Genomic DNA, 13,572 nt, shown 5'->3' with positions numbered 1-13,572 from the left:
AAATTAAATACATCTCTTGGACTTATCAAGTTGTATTACTAGACCAGGTTGAAGAGGTTTCCTATTTAGAAACACAGATATTGTGGCTTGAACAAATCCCTCTTCAGCAGTTCATTTTGATCACAGCTTTCTTCAGGCTACTCGTATGTGTTCTGCCTGAAAAACACCGGGAAGTCACCAGTTTTCAATTATTAGCTGCTAGAGTGACCTACAGCACACAGTGTCCAATTTTATAGAGAAGAATTATATAATGAAGAAGTTTAGATCTATGTTCTTGTAAAAATCTGAATTTTCTCCTTAACTTGTAATAGACATTACCTTGCATAATACTTCTGCATAATTGCAGAAGTGAATTTTTCTGATCAAACTAAAAATAATACTAAAGGAAACTTCAGTGAATGTAGATTTAACAGTGAAACTCTTATGATGGTAATGAAAATTTGAAATTAGAGCCAACTATTATGGGTACATGTGGGTTTCAAAAAATGGTATTAGTGAATTGTCTGTGTACCTGCATGGAGATGACCAGATTTGTGGCATATGTGGATTTTGCCTTTTTGGCAACCATGGAAGAGGTATACAAGAATCTCTTTTCAGATATGGCGTAGGAATAGACAAAATTACCTTTAGCAGTTTGAAAATGTACTCAGCAGCCTCAGTTTTAACTCTGTGTGGGTTCTTTGTTTGGCACTGTGCTCACAGGCACTTTATATAGATTATCTCATATCGTCCACCCAACAGTCACTTATTCCCACTTTACAGAGGAGGAAATTGAGGCTAAGAGAGGTTACAAGGTTGTAATTCGTAGGCAGTGGGCCTGTTGTCTCAGTCTGTCCAGGCTGCTATAACAGAATGTCACAGGCTGGGTAGTTTATAAACAACAGTTTATTTCTCACAGTTCTGGAAGCTGAAAAGTAGAAGATCAAGGTGCCAGCGTGGTCGTATTCTGGTCAGAGCCCTCTTCCTGACTCATAGCTGCCCCCTTCTCAGTGTATCCTAGTGTGGTAGAAGGGGTAAGGGGTCTCTTTTATAAGAACACTAATCCCATTCATTAATGTTCCACCCTCATGACTTAAGCACATCCCAAAGGCCCCGCTTCCTAATACTATCACCTTTAGGAGCTAGGATTTCAACATAAAAATTTGGGGGGACATAAACATTCAGACCATAGCACTTAGACTGTAGATTTTGAGCTCTAAACTGCTTAAACATTGTCCCTCCTAAGTATGAGGTCTTCCTTTTTCCCTAGAACAGCCCTACCATCCTCTTCTATTCACTCTTTATCTATTAGTGACTTTTCCTTTGTCTGAACTTGGGTCCTATAGTCTGTGTCACTTCTCAAAACGCGGTTTTGTATTGCAGCTTGTTCTGCAAGTGGCATGTGTTGATCTGTCCTTTACTGTGAGCTGCTAGAAGCAGTGACTCTAGCGCCTTCTCCACAGTCATCCATCCAGGACCTTGCCTGGTGATGTCCACATGATGGCCAATTAATGAACACTTGTCTAATCGACACCTGGAGTTTGTGTTCATCTGGTAGCACTGTTTCCAAGAGACACTAGCTTTTTTTAGGAGACTGAGGACAGTGGAAAGGGAAGTAGTGAAGTAAGATGGCCTGCCTCTCTTACTAAGTTGGCTCAAATACTTGGCTGTGCTTTTTCTCTAAGTGCTAATGTGGATTTAAATTGATTGTGTTTCTCCCAGGAAGATATAGTGTTTGTGAGTCATAGATTCATTTTCCCTGAAATATTAACCGTTACATTTTTTTGCTTTGTAGTTTAAATGTTAGAAATGTGAAATAAAGTGATAGGGAACATAGAAAAATGAATCCAAACCAATTCGACTTTTCTGTGTTATGAATCTGTATTATTTTGATACATCTGCTGCTTTATATTAAAAACCATTTGTGGGGCTGGTCCTGTGGCCGAGTGGTTAAGTTCAAGTGCTTCGCTTCAGCGGCCCAGGGTTTCACCACTTTGGATCCTGGACACAGACATGGCACTGCTCATCAAGCCATGTTGAGGCGGCATCCCACATGCCATAACCAGAAGGACCCACAACTAAAAAAAATATACAACTATGTACCTAGGGGTTTGGGGGAGAAAAAGGAAAACTAAAATCTTTAAAAAACAACCCAGAAAACCATTTGATAGTTAGGTGGATGGTGGACGTGAATCTCTTTAATTTAACAAAAGGCCTTTGGGCCCATACCAACATAATTACCATTTTGAAACAAAAATGGAAGATCTCTTTACTCTATTATTATGAATATTTATGCCAAAGGGAGTTCTTTGTGTTTAGCATTTTCCAGTGTATTTTATTTGGTCAGCGTAAAACTAATTACAGTACCCTTGGATAGAATACCGTGATTATATTTGGGATAATCTCTTTTTCATAGTGTAGAATTTCATTTGCTGTAGAAATTTCCAGGGAGAAACAGTCAAGCACTTAGTTTCATGGCATTAACATTTCTAATGGATCAGGAGCCTGATATTTCAAAGATATTTATAAACATAAAGATTCTTTAAAGAAATGTTATTTCTGTGGTCTCTTTGTTTAAAAATTATATTTAGACTTCATTTACTTAGTTATTTTGGCTTTTTCCATTTAGAAAAATGGAGCTCTTTATTCACAAGAGCTTGCCCATCATGATATTTGGTATTCCTCATACTCCATAGAGCATATCTTAATTGTATGAAGAAAATATTTTTATGGGAATTCTTTTCAGAGACTCTTCCTTAGAACTTGAATAAAGGCATGGGGTACTAAATCAGATACCCTGTAAGTCAGTACTCTTTAGCAGTGGTAAGTAGTACAGGCTCTACCAAGTGTACTCTGGCCTCTTTCTCAGCTTGGATTTTTTCCCAATGGTCACAATGATGAGCCACAAACGAAATTTTGGTCCTTGAGAAGTGTGCAAAAGATTGCTGAGCAGGGATCTTCAGTTTGAATAAAGAGGCTGCAAAGACACACCCTGGACTCTGGGGTTTTTTCCTGATTGTATAGGCAATGCTCTATCCAGGTGTGTGTGCTTCAGAGGACAAGAGGATCACCAGGCTCCCCTGTGGTATCTTAGCCTTTGTGTTGGCCTCATTGGTCATCAGTGAGCCAGTTACCTTCCATGGTGAGATGGCTGTTGAAGGAGAGATTCAACTGCTAGGCACACTGGGAGACTTCTAGGGGGCCAAGACACATTGCTACGAAAGAGCCCTGTATAATAAGGATGCTGTATGTGAATGTGTTGTAGATGCATTTTTTTCTCTATAGGAAGTTTAAAATGGTTTCTGCAGATGCCAGGGCTGGGAGAAATTTGAGAGTCACTAGAATTTCTTTGTCTGTATCCTGTCCAGGAAACTTCTTCCCCTCTGCCTGGCAACTGGCCTTACTTTAGATCAGAGTTTCTAAACAGTAGGTTGCTTTTTTCCGCTGATAACCAGGAAGGACAGAGAGATGTTCCCTTAAATAGCACTCTAATTGTTGGGATTTGCGGGGTCCGGTTAATCCCCTTTCCTCTTTGATTTCTTAGAGACAGTGATTTCTCTTATATCCACATATAACTTTTTAATTTGTACACCGGAAGATCGATTAATTTTGCTCCATTGTTTCTTTTCCACATTTTGGTTGCCTACGCTGTTGGAGAAACTAATTATGGCCCAGGTTTTACTTGGAAGAGAAAACTTCACTTGTTATGCTCCATGAACCACTGTATCTGGCACAGTGAGTAACCTGAGAATTTTCTCTGATTTGACACTGTGTTGGATAGCATATTAGAGTTTGTATGTACTCTAATATGATGTCAAAAAGGTCACTTATTGGGCATTTGCGCTGGCCCAGTTGATGGTGTGAGGACCTGAAATTGGCCACCCCAAGATATGTCTCTTTGGCATCAGGATTATTTGAGGCTGATTGCTTTTGATAAACTGGGACAGGGAAGGAGGCTCTGAGGAATGGAACTTGCCCTTCCTTAGGACATATTTACATTTGTAAGGTAAATCTCTATCTGTAAAGGTGCCTCCCTCTCTGTACCAGGAAGAAGAAAGGAGATGACCTTCTCTCTAAAAACTCTTAATCAATACCAAAGGCAAGGACTTAAAATCTGCATTTTATTGTGCTTGTCTGGTAACCTCCTGTAACTAACTTCCCTCCGCCTCCCAACGCTGGCATTTCTTTAAGGATTAAGCATCTATCCTTAGGCTAGGAACTGATTGCTGTGCTCACCTGTGACCGCCCAGCTCCAGACATAGACTTGCCTCCTGCTACACCCACTGAGATAGCAGACCATTACCTGCTGTGTCCATCAAGCACTGTGCCGACAGGGCAATCTTGTGACTATTGTGGGAGGGACATTTCAATCACATCTGAAACACCCTGTTTGGGGGTATATAATCACTCTGTGCACCCCACTTCTTCGGTGCCCTTTCTTCCTTCAGGAAGAAAGGCCCCGGGCTATGGTTCCTCATAAAGCTTTGTTTAATTTTCTCTTGCTATTCTGTCTCATGTGAATTTAATTCATTCTCCGGCCAGACGAACCCCCATTTGGGAAGAGGAAATGTCTTCCTCCCCTACAATGGATTGGTGGTCGCAACTGGCCTGAACTGGACAAGAGGTCTCAACTTCCTGAAAAACCACTCTTACTTACTCCGTTGATGAGATTGGATCAGTTGAACTCGTCCTAGAAGGCTCTTGGTTACAGAGCTATTTAAAATAAGTAGTCCTTTTTCTGTAAGACTACTAATTAGTTTTGTTTTTTATTTGACATATACATTTCTGATTGCTCTTTTTTTTTTTTTAAAGAAAAATGCAGGTTTAACTTTCAATTGGAAATGTGCTTTTTTTTTTTTTTAAAGAGAAAAAGAAGAATGTTTCATGAGCCGTCTGGTGCGTGTGTTTCTTCTACTTACTTTCCTCTCTCACTGCTGGCCAAGTTTTTTCTCTGCAGGGAAACCTTACCAGGATGCTGAACCTTATCCAAAGAGAAAAGCAGTAACCTTTCAAAGGCTCAGTGGTTGGTCTAATCAAGGACACACAGCCTTTCTCTTGGATTCAGTTGACCTTTTTTTGAAACTTAAGAACTTAAATTTATTTGTTTAGTTATTTGATATGTAAAAATAACCCCAAACATTTAAATAACTCATGTTAAGGAATTTCTTTCACACATCAAGTGGCAACTAAATTATTCAAGTATTTTGAATCATCTTGCTGTTTACTCTGCCAAAATTCTATGTTAAGATTCACTAAAGCCTATGGTTGATAGCTATGGGTGTGAGAAGACAAAATTTTAGTACTTGCTAGCATGCGTCACTGATCTTCTTAGGTACCTTGACTTTGCTAATTATTTTTTAAAATCAGGAGCAAACCATTGATATAGTTGGGAATCTTTATTTGCAAGCAACAGAAATTGCTTCTCAATAAGTTAGACAAGAAAAAGGGAAATGAAGGAAAATGAGAGGGGCTGAGGAAGGCAGGATTTAGGCGAGCCGCGGTGAGTTCCTCCTCAGGAGGGTTCCTGCAGGAAGATCTTCTCCCAGTTTTGGCAGCAGTTCTCAGATTGGCTTGCCACGCTTTCCACAGGGTGTCTTTTGGAAGTTTGGGGCTGCTTTTCTTTTCAGGTCCATTGGAAGCCCAGGTGCCTTCTTGTTTTTTTCCCACAAAGATGCTGATTTAACTCAAGTCTTGGAGCTGTTAGTATTGTTTTCTGCTCACCCATATTTTTGGGTTTGCTGTAGATGTTTTCCAGGATGGGGAGGGATGGTTAGGTTTTGCTATTCTATTTGCTCTGTCATTTTTTATGGGGAGAGTTAGGAGATTAAAAATTGTATTACTGCAAGGTCTGGCCCCGTGGCCGAGTGGTTAAGTTCACGCGCTCCACTTTGGCGGCCTGGGGTTTTGCTGGTTCGGATCCTGGGCACAGAGATGACACCGCTCGTTGGGCCACGCTGAGGTGGCATCCCACATGCCACAAGTAGAAGGACCCACAGCCAGAGTGTACAACTATGTACTGGGGGAGTTTGGGGAGAAAAAACAACAACAACAAAAAAATTGGCAAGAGTTGTTAGCTCAGGTGCCAATCTTTAAAAAAAAAAAAAAAATTATATTACGGCTGTCATTTCTCCAGAATTCTCTTGTTTGTTTTTAACTCTCTACTGAATCCATTTTCTTCCTAGTATTTGTGGCTTTTCTCTTTTCTTAAATAATCTTGTAAGTTTGTTGATGTAATTAATTAGTCTTTCTGGCTTTGTTTTTCCTCTGTGTTTTATTTCATTTTGTATATTTGTCTTACTGTTATATTTTCTTACCTTATGTTTTCCATTATTTTTAAATGTAAATTCTTGATTTGCATGTTTAACTCATTTATTTTCAGTTTTTCTTCTTTTGTTTCTTGGTGAGGAAGATTGGCCCTGAGCTAACATCTGTGCCTGTCTTTCTCTATTTTGTATGTGGGATGCCATCACAACATGGCTTGATGAGTGGTATGTAGGTCTGTGTCCAGGATTGGAACCCGCAAACCCTGAGCTGCCGAAGCCAAGCGTGCGAAGTTAACCACTATGCCACTGGCCGGCACCAGTTATTCTTCTTTTAACATAAAGATTTAAAACTATAAATGTCCTTGTATTACCTTTGATTTATCTTATAAGTTTCTATATAGCTTTTCATTATTTAATCTGTTTTCTAATTTTCATTGTGATTCTTTGTTCCTTGAATTATATAGAAATATGCTTTTAAATTTCCATACGCATGAGATTTTACTGGGTTTCTTTTTGTTACTGATTTCTAATTTAATTCCCTCATGGATAGAGAAAATGATTTAGGTGATATTGATTTGTTGGTATTTTTGAGATTTGCTTTGTGGCCTAGGCCGTGGCCACTTTTTGTAAATGGCTAGTAGGTGCTTGAAAAGAATATGTGAATACATATTCATATACCAGGTGCAAGGGTCTGTGTATTGTATGAATCAAGTAAATTATAGAGCTCCTGAAGCTTTATCTGCTTGATCTATGAATTCCTGGAAAAGACTTTATATGTTTTCATAGTCATAACTAACACTTATATGGTACTTACTATATTCTAGGCACTGTTTTAAGGGCCTTATATGTATTAACTTATCATATATTGTTCATTTTCTTCCTTCTGGATCTGTTGTTTGCACTTTATATATTTTGAGACTGGGTACATTTGTTCTTAGGTACCTAATGCCTGGTGATTGGAGTCTTTTGTCATTGCATATTGACCTTTTTAAATCTCTAATAATATTTTTAACCCTAAAGTCTCTTTTTTTTCTGATATTGATATAGTTAACACAGGCTTTTTTCTAGTTAATATGTGCCTGGCATATTCTTTTCATCCCACCTTTGTATGTCTTTTTATTTGAAGTGTGTCTCATAAATAGCCTGTGGATGGATTTTGTTTTTCTCCAGTTTCATCCAAGAGTGGTCGTATAGCATGATGATTAAAAGTGAGAACTTTAGGGCCAGGTTGCTTGGGTTTGGGTTGTTGTCTGGGATGTTGATATCTGGCAGCTACAGTTCTATACTTGTGGGTGGGAAGCGTTTTGACTTTTCTTTATTTAGACCTTTAACCTCTCCCCGTGTTTTATGTCTCATATCTCACCTCTTGTCTTCCAGGGGTGAGGTATCTAGTGTATTCAAGTTCTGATTCTCTATAGGATTCTGTTCTTACCCTTTCGATCTCACCTGCTACGTGTACGTTATGGTGTGTTTTCTTAGTTTGCTCTACTCAATCTACTTTGTAATCTCTTGAAAATGTATTGAAGTATCTCAAAAGTGGGCATAATCAGACTGCTTACTTATAGGACTGTTTGAAGTTAAGTGTGAGTCAATAGATGTAAAGAACTTTGAACAGAACCTGGCACATCAGAAGTGCTTAGAAATATTTGTTCTTATTATGTCATAGGGTTAAAATTATAGTTTGATTTTTAATGCTCTTGGACATCTTTAAAGTATCTGTAGTCCTGTCTGTTGTCATTGTTAATTTTATCATCATATTTATTATTTTTATTTTGTAATTCAAGTTTTTGTTCATTTTGCATCTTTTCTTACTCAGGTGATTTAGAGAGACATAATTCTGGAGCATCTCAATTTAGCATGTCTAAAGTAGTAATTGAATTTAATGGAATCTTAAAATCATTTCCCAGAAGGTGTCTATTCATAATTAAACTATGTAAGTTAAGATTTATAAAATTTTTGTATTGGAAGGATATAGTATAGTTTCACTAGTTGGTGGACTGGATTCTGAATGTCATTTGAAGAGATTAAAATCTTACAAAGTGAAACTTTTTGTCTAGCTAGGAATCTCTATTTTAATTGAATTTATGGTAAAAAGAACATTGGTGATGGTTGCACAACAATGTGAGTGTACTTAATGCCACCGAACTATACACTTAATGGTTAAAGTGGTGAATTTTATGTTATGTATATTTTACCACAATTAAAAATAAAGAACATTAGTTATTATGTACATGTCTCACGTTGAAGGTGAAAGAAGATATTCATCAGTGTGAAATCTAAATCTTAAGGGACCATAAAGATGGAGTGAGCAGAAATTATTTGCGTCAGTATGTTGGTTTGTTGTCTTTCTTCAATCACGTGTATGGTTCTCACTAATTTCCTAATGTGAAATTTATTTTTATAACAGGAAGGAAAAGCTGATGCGATGTTCTCAGTGCCGAGTTGCCAAATACTGTAGTGCTAAGTGTCAGGTAAGAGTGTTTAGCTGCGCATAAGCGAAACCTTCAAGTTCTCTACTCTTAAATTTGTCCTCCGTTATGCCTGTTGGCCTATTTCTGTTTCTTCACAGTCTTTGATTTATTTTAACTTGTTATTTTTCTTCAATTAAAAAATTAATATATGTATATGGTAAAAAATTATGTATATACTATATATAAAATTTATATATATCATGAAAGAAAAGTAAACATTTACTCCTCTCCCATCTTTTTGTCTTCCTAACCTCAGTCCCATTTCCCAGAGATAACCACTGTTAAGTTTCTTCTGTGTCTTTCCAGCATTTTCTTGTGTGAATACATTCATATATGTATATCCTTTGTTTAGAAAAACAGATGTAGGTTATTATGGTACATATTCTTGTGCACCTTGATTTTCTTTTTCATTTGATAATCTATCTATAGGAACTTTTTATATTATCACATTTATTTCATTTTATGAATGCACCACAATCATAAATTCCCCATTAATGAATGCTTAAATTTTTTCCAATATTTGGTATTGCCAGTAATGTACCAAGCATCCTTTTGTGCACATTTTTGCATACTTCTGCAAATTAATTGTAGGATAAATTCTTCCCAGTTGTATCAATTGGTAAAATAGTATTTGCATTTTAAATTCTTAAAGATAATGCCAAATTGCCTTCCAAGAGTTTGAGTTAATTTACAACAACCAACAGTCTATGAGAATTTTTGAAATTATTTAAAGGATGCATAATTAACATTCAACATGACCTTTCTTCTAACCTTCTGATTAATCATTTAATAAGAAATGTAATTATGCTCTAATGAATTGTGTCATAATAAAAGTCTAATTGGAGGTGGTGTGTCTGTTTCATTTGCCCCCCAAGTACCACTCATCCTTCTTGTTTCTTATTTTGGGGTCTGTGTGTATGTATGTGTGTGCATACACCCAGGGTTCCTCCTTTTCTTCTTTTAAATGTAGGCCATGCTTATCTGAGGGATTTTCTGCTATCTTACTTTTTCCTTTGAAAGTAATTTCTCCAAACTATCAATAGAGTCGTCTTAACAGAATAGAAAGCAAAACATACAAAAAAGTCACAGGACCCAAGTTCTAACGACACTTCTGCCATTAGCTAGTAAAATTATCCCAGAAACTCTTTGGGCCTTAGTTTCCTAATCTGTACTACTAATAAGAGCTAATATTTAATAGATGTTGAGTATGTGCCAGGCACTATTTTATTCTGTGTACTCTCATAAGTAACTTCAGAGGATTAGGTATTGTTTTTGTGCTCATTTGACTAATTAGGAAACTGAGGGATAGAATGGCAAGCAACCTGCCAAACATCCAACAGCTTGTAGGGTCTGGAGTTTGGGAAATGAACCTAGGTAGTCAGAATCCAGACGTTTAGTTTCTCTTCTAACTCTAAATTTTATTCTTGCTGTAACATTCTAGTAGGTGTAGTTTTCCATTTTCTATTGTATTCTCCCCTTTTTTCCTGGCTTTTTGTTTTATTTTATTTTTAATGCGGATACATTCTATCCTCTAGGAACACAAAACAAAAAATACAAAAATAGAAGTTTAGAAATACCACTTTCCTAATAAAAATAAGGAATGTGAAAAGTAATTGAATTATTTTTACCTCATTTTGTAAACCAAAAATTCTGTTAGAGTTTGAAAGATACCAGATTTATGTAAGATCAGTAGCAATAATGATAACAAAAAGCAAGAAATAAAAACAAATACATGCTTTTTCTATAATATAAATTTTAGAAAGACTGTTCTGTGGTGATGTTTTTTAGCTAGTTTATTCATGTGAAACTGAGCTACATGTTTCAGGGAACTTCATGTTAAGAAGACTACATATAGAACTGGCCAATTACCATATTTCTTGACACAAATGTTCTAGATGAATTTCTATTCTCAGTGATTCAAACATTTACTTTTATTTTCCCCTGTTTTTTCCCCAATGCTGCTGCTTCATTTTGTAGTACACTCTAGGAGAAAGAAAACCCATTATCGGATTAGAATGAATAGGGGGAGTTTGGTAGGTGGGTCTGTCATTTTGATTCATGATAGTGCATGTATTTTTACCACATACATTAGCTGTTTACTGTAGCATCAGTAAAATGCCATCGTCAGAGACACTGTAGAAGGTAATGGGAAAATAGCCAGTTAGGAGAAAGATAGCATATATAACACCAGCCAGTGCATATGCTTGCTTGTATTTGGAGGATGGGTGTGTGTGTGTGAAGGTGGGGTGGGAGTCAGAGATTGGCCAGAACATATGCATTTAAACTGCTCTGTTTAGCTCAACTTTAAGGTACAGCATTAAACATTGTAATTATTGTGGATACCTACAAAGCAGGACAAAATTAAACTGACAAACCAAACTATGAACAGTAATGAACAGGAGGCAAAAGCACTTGGAATGGAAATTGAAGTCGAGGATGTAATTTGTAGCATAAAATCTATAATATGTTTAGCCTAGGGGGATATATCTTTGGTTCACTAGCATAGATTTGACATGTGGGGCCGTGGCATCTGTTGTCTGCGAGAGACTGTTGAGGTATTATAGGGTATAATGTCCCTTGTGCCCATAAGCATGGTATCAGTGCCATTGGTTTTCACATTTCATTTTAAACATAAGCAATACAAGGATACATTTGCATTATAAAAATTAAAACAATATAGAATAAAATGTAAAGGTTTTCCTCTAGCTTCCTTACCCCATTCCTAGTACTACTTTCCAGAGGTAATGTCTGTGTGTTTGTTGTCTGAGTGGAGGATACAAACCAAATCGTTAGTCTGTGCTTCATATAGTGTGTGTGTGTATATATATATATTTACTCCTGTGTACAGTACTATTTACTGCTGTGTACAGTACTGTTTCTGATACTGATCAATATATTTTGTCGTCAGGTGCTGTGTATTCCTCTATATATGCCTTATTATGAGGTATCATATAATATAATAGAGGGATTATATATGGAACCAGTCTTATTTCTATATGGGCATAATCAAAGCATCACAGATGATTATGAGATCAAAGAAGAGGAGCAGGCTAAGTTTTCTTATAAAAAAGCATCCTCAAAATTTGCAATACTGAAAGCAAGTTAACCAATTTCAAGCAAGTTTACCAATTATTATTTCACCTCTGCTAGATTTAATTTGATTCATAATATCTACATTTATAACTGGATTAATTGCTAAGCAAAATAAGTGGCTGGGTACTGCATCAAATTGCAGTTTATATTCTTTTAAAGAGTACTATATTAACAGAGAGAGGCTCTATTTTATGTTGATAATTATAGACCTCTTTAAAAATGTGAATCATATTTTTGGGTTTACATTTTATGCTTAGCTGTAGAATGATTTGAATCATTTTTGATGAATCCCACATTAGTAAGCACTTATGAGGGTGATTTAATAAGTTGGTTTCTAGAATTATCGTACTCAAAGTGGTGATAATGAAGAAAGCCAAGCCCTTTGTTATCGACTGATAGGAGATGCACAGAGCGTTCTGTAGAGAAATTGGCTTCATATTTAATTGTAAACAAAAAGGGAATAGTGTATAAACGTTAAAATTATTTGATGATATTTACATTTTCGATTTCTACAAAACATCTGGGGTCCTGAGATTTTCTTTTGTTACTTTACATTCACCTGCTGACTGATTGTGTCCACTTCCATGACTTCAGTTGGCATCTGTATATTAATCCTTCTTGAGACTCCGTCTCCGGCCTCCTGCCTTTTCCTGAGCACCAGACCCATATCTTACAGGCACTTCCACCTGGCTGTTGCACGGGCATATCAAGTGCTATGTATCTAAACCTGAGTGCATTTTCTTCCCCCATACCTGCTTTCCTTCGTGTTTTTCAACCTCAGTGAATAATTTTACCACTCAGCAGTTTGAGTTGTCAGGGTGTCTTCATCTCTGATTTATATCTTTCCTTGGCCCCACATCCAGTTAGTCACTATGTCCTGCTGGTTTTACCACCTAAAGTTCTGAATGGTTTCACTTTTCTCTAGCTTTTCTACCACTACTTTTGTATGTGTTACCATGATCTCTCTCCTGGATTAACTACACTCTTGCCAGCTTTTATTCTATTTTATACCCTGGAGCTGGGGTGATTATTTTATTCTAGATGTAAACATGATCTGTCATTCACCAGCTTAAAACCCTGGCCCTCTTTTCACTCAGGAGGAAATTCAAACTCAACGTCTTTGCCACACTTTTACTTCTGGGCCTTTGGCTACATAAATCCTTGGGCCTGGACCCAGACCTCTCCCTATAACCGCTGAACTTCTGTTTATCCCTTAGAACTCAGATGAAATGTCAGTCCCTCCTTCCCTAAACCCCTGAGAGTAGTTTATGTCCCTCCTTTATGATACAGAAATTTAATTATCTTAATTACTGGTCTCATTGCCTCTTCTGCATGTGGATGGTCAGGCGCCTTGATCAAGGGTGTGCTCTGTGTGGTGTTCTCTGCTGCAGATGGAGCATAATTTGTTGAGTGTATGAATGAATACATTCATTAGTGGTACTTGTTGGTTTGAATTAGATTTTTAAAAATTACGTTATCTCTAAATAATCTGTCTATAATTGTATTTCTGTTTCCTCTTTTTAGTTGAAATATGATTGATGTATAACATTGTATTAGTTTTTTTTTTTTTTAAAGATTTTATTTTTCCTTTTTCTCCCCAAACACCCCCGGTACATAGTTGTATGTTTTTTAGTTGTGGTTCCTTCTAGTTGTGGCATGTGGGACGCTGCCCCAGCATGGCTTGATGAACGGTGCCATGTCCGCGCCCAGGATCCGAACCAGCAAAACCCTGGGCCACCAGAGCAGAGCGCGCGAACTTAACCACT

The 13,572-nt window shown here is 37.0% G+C and overlaps 1 protein-coding gene across 8 annotated transcripts in view; it reads left to right on the top strand.

Annotated features, from left to right (window-relative positions):
* SMYD3 (SET and MYND domain containing 3) overlaps positions 1-13,572 on the top strand; it is a 682,473-nt gene that overhangs the window by 154,936 nt on the left and 513,965 nt on the right. For 4 of the 8 annotated variants that reach the window (XM_070602604.1, XM_070602603.1, XM_070602602.1 and 1 more), the window contains exon 2: positions 8,650-8,713. The exons of the other annotated variants lie outside the window; for them this stretch is intronic. In XM_070602604.1, the coding sequence (XP_070458705.1) occupies positions 8,650-8,713 (64 nt within the window). The remainder of the gene's footprint in view (positions 1-8,649; positions 8,714-13,572) is intronic. 8 annotated transcript variants of the gene reach the window in all.

Source organism: Equus przewalskii, chromosome 31, assembly GCF_037783145.1.
Source record: "Equus przewalskii isolate Varuska chromosome 31, EquPr2, whole genome shotgun sequence".
Taxonomy (NCBI): Eukaryota; Metazoa; Chordata; class Mammalia; order Perissodactyla; family Equidae; genus Equus; species Equus przewalskii.
The sequence above is the reverse complement of the archived record's forward strand: the minus strand, read 5'-3'. Positions and strand labels throughout refer to the sequence as shown.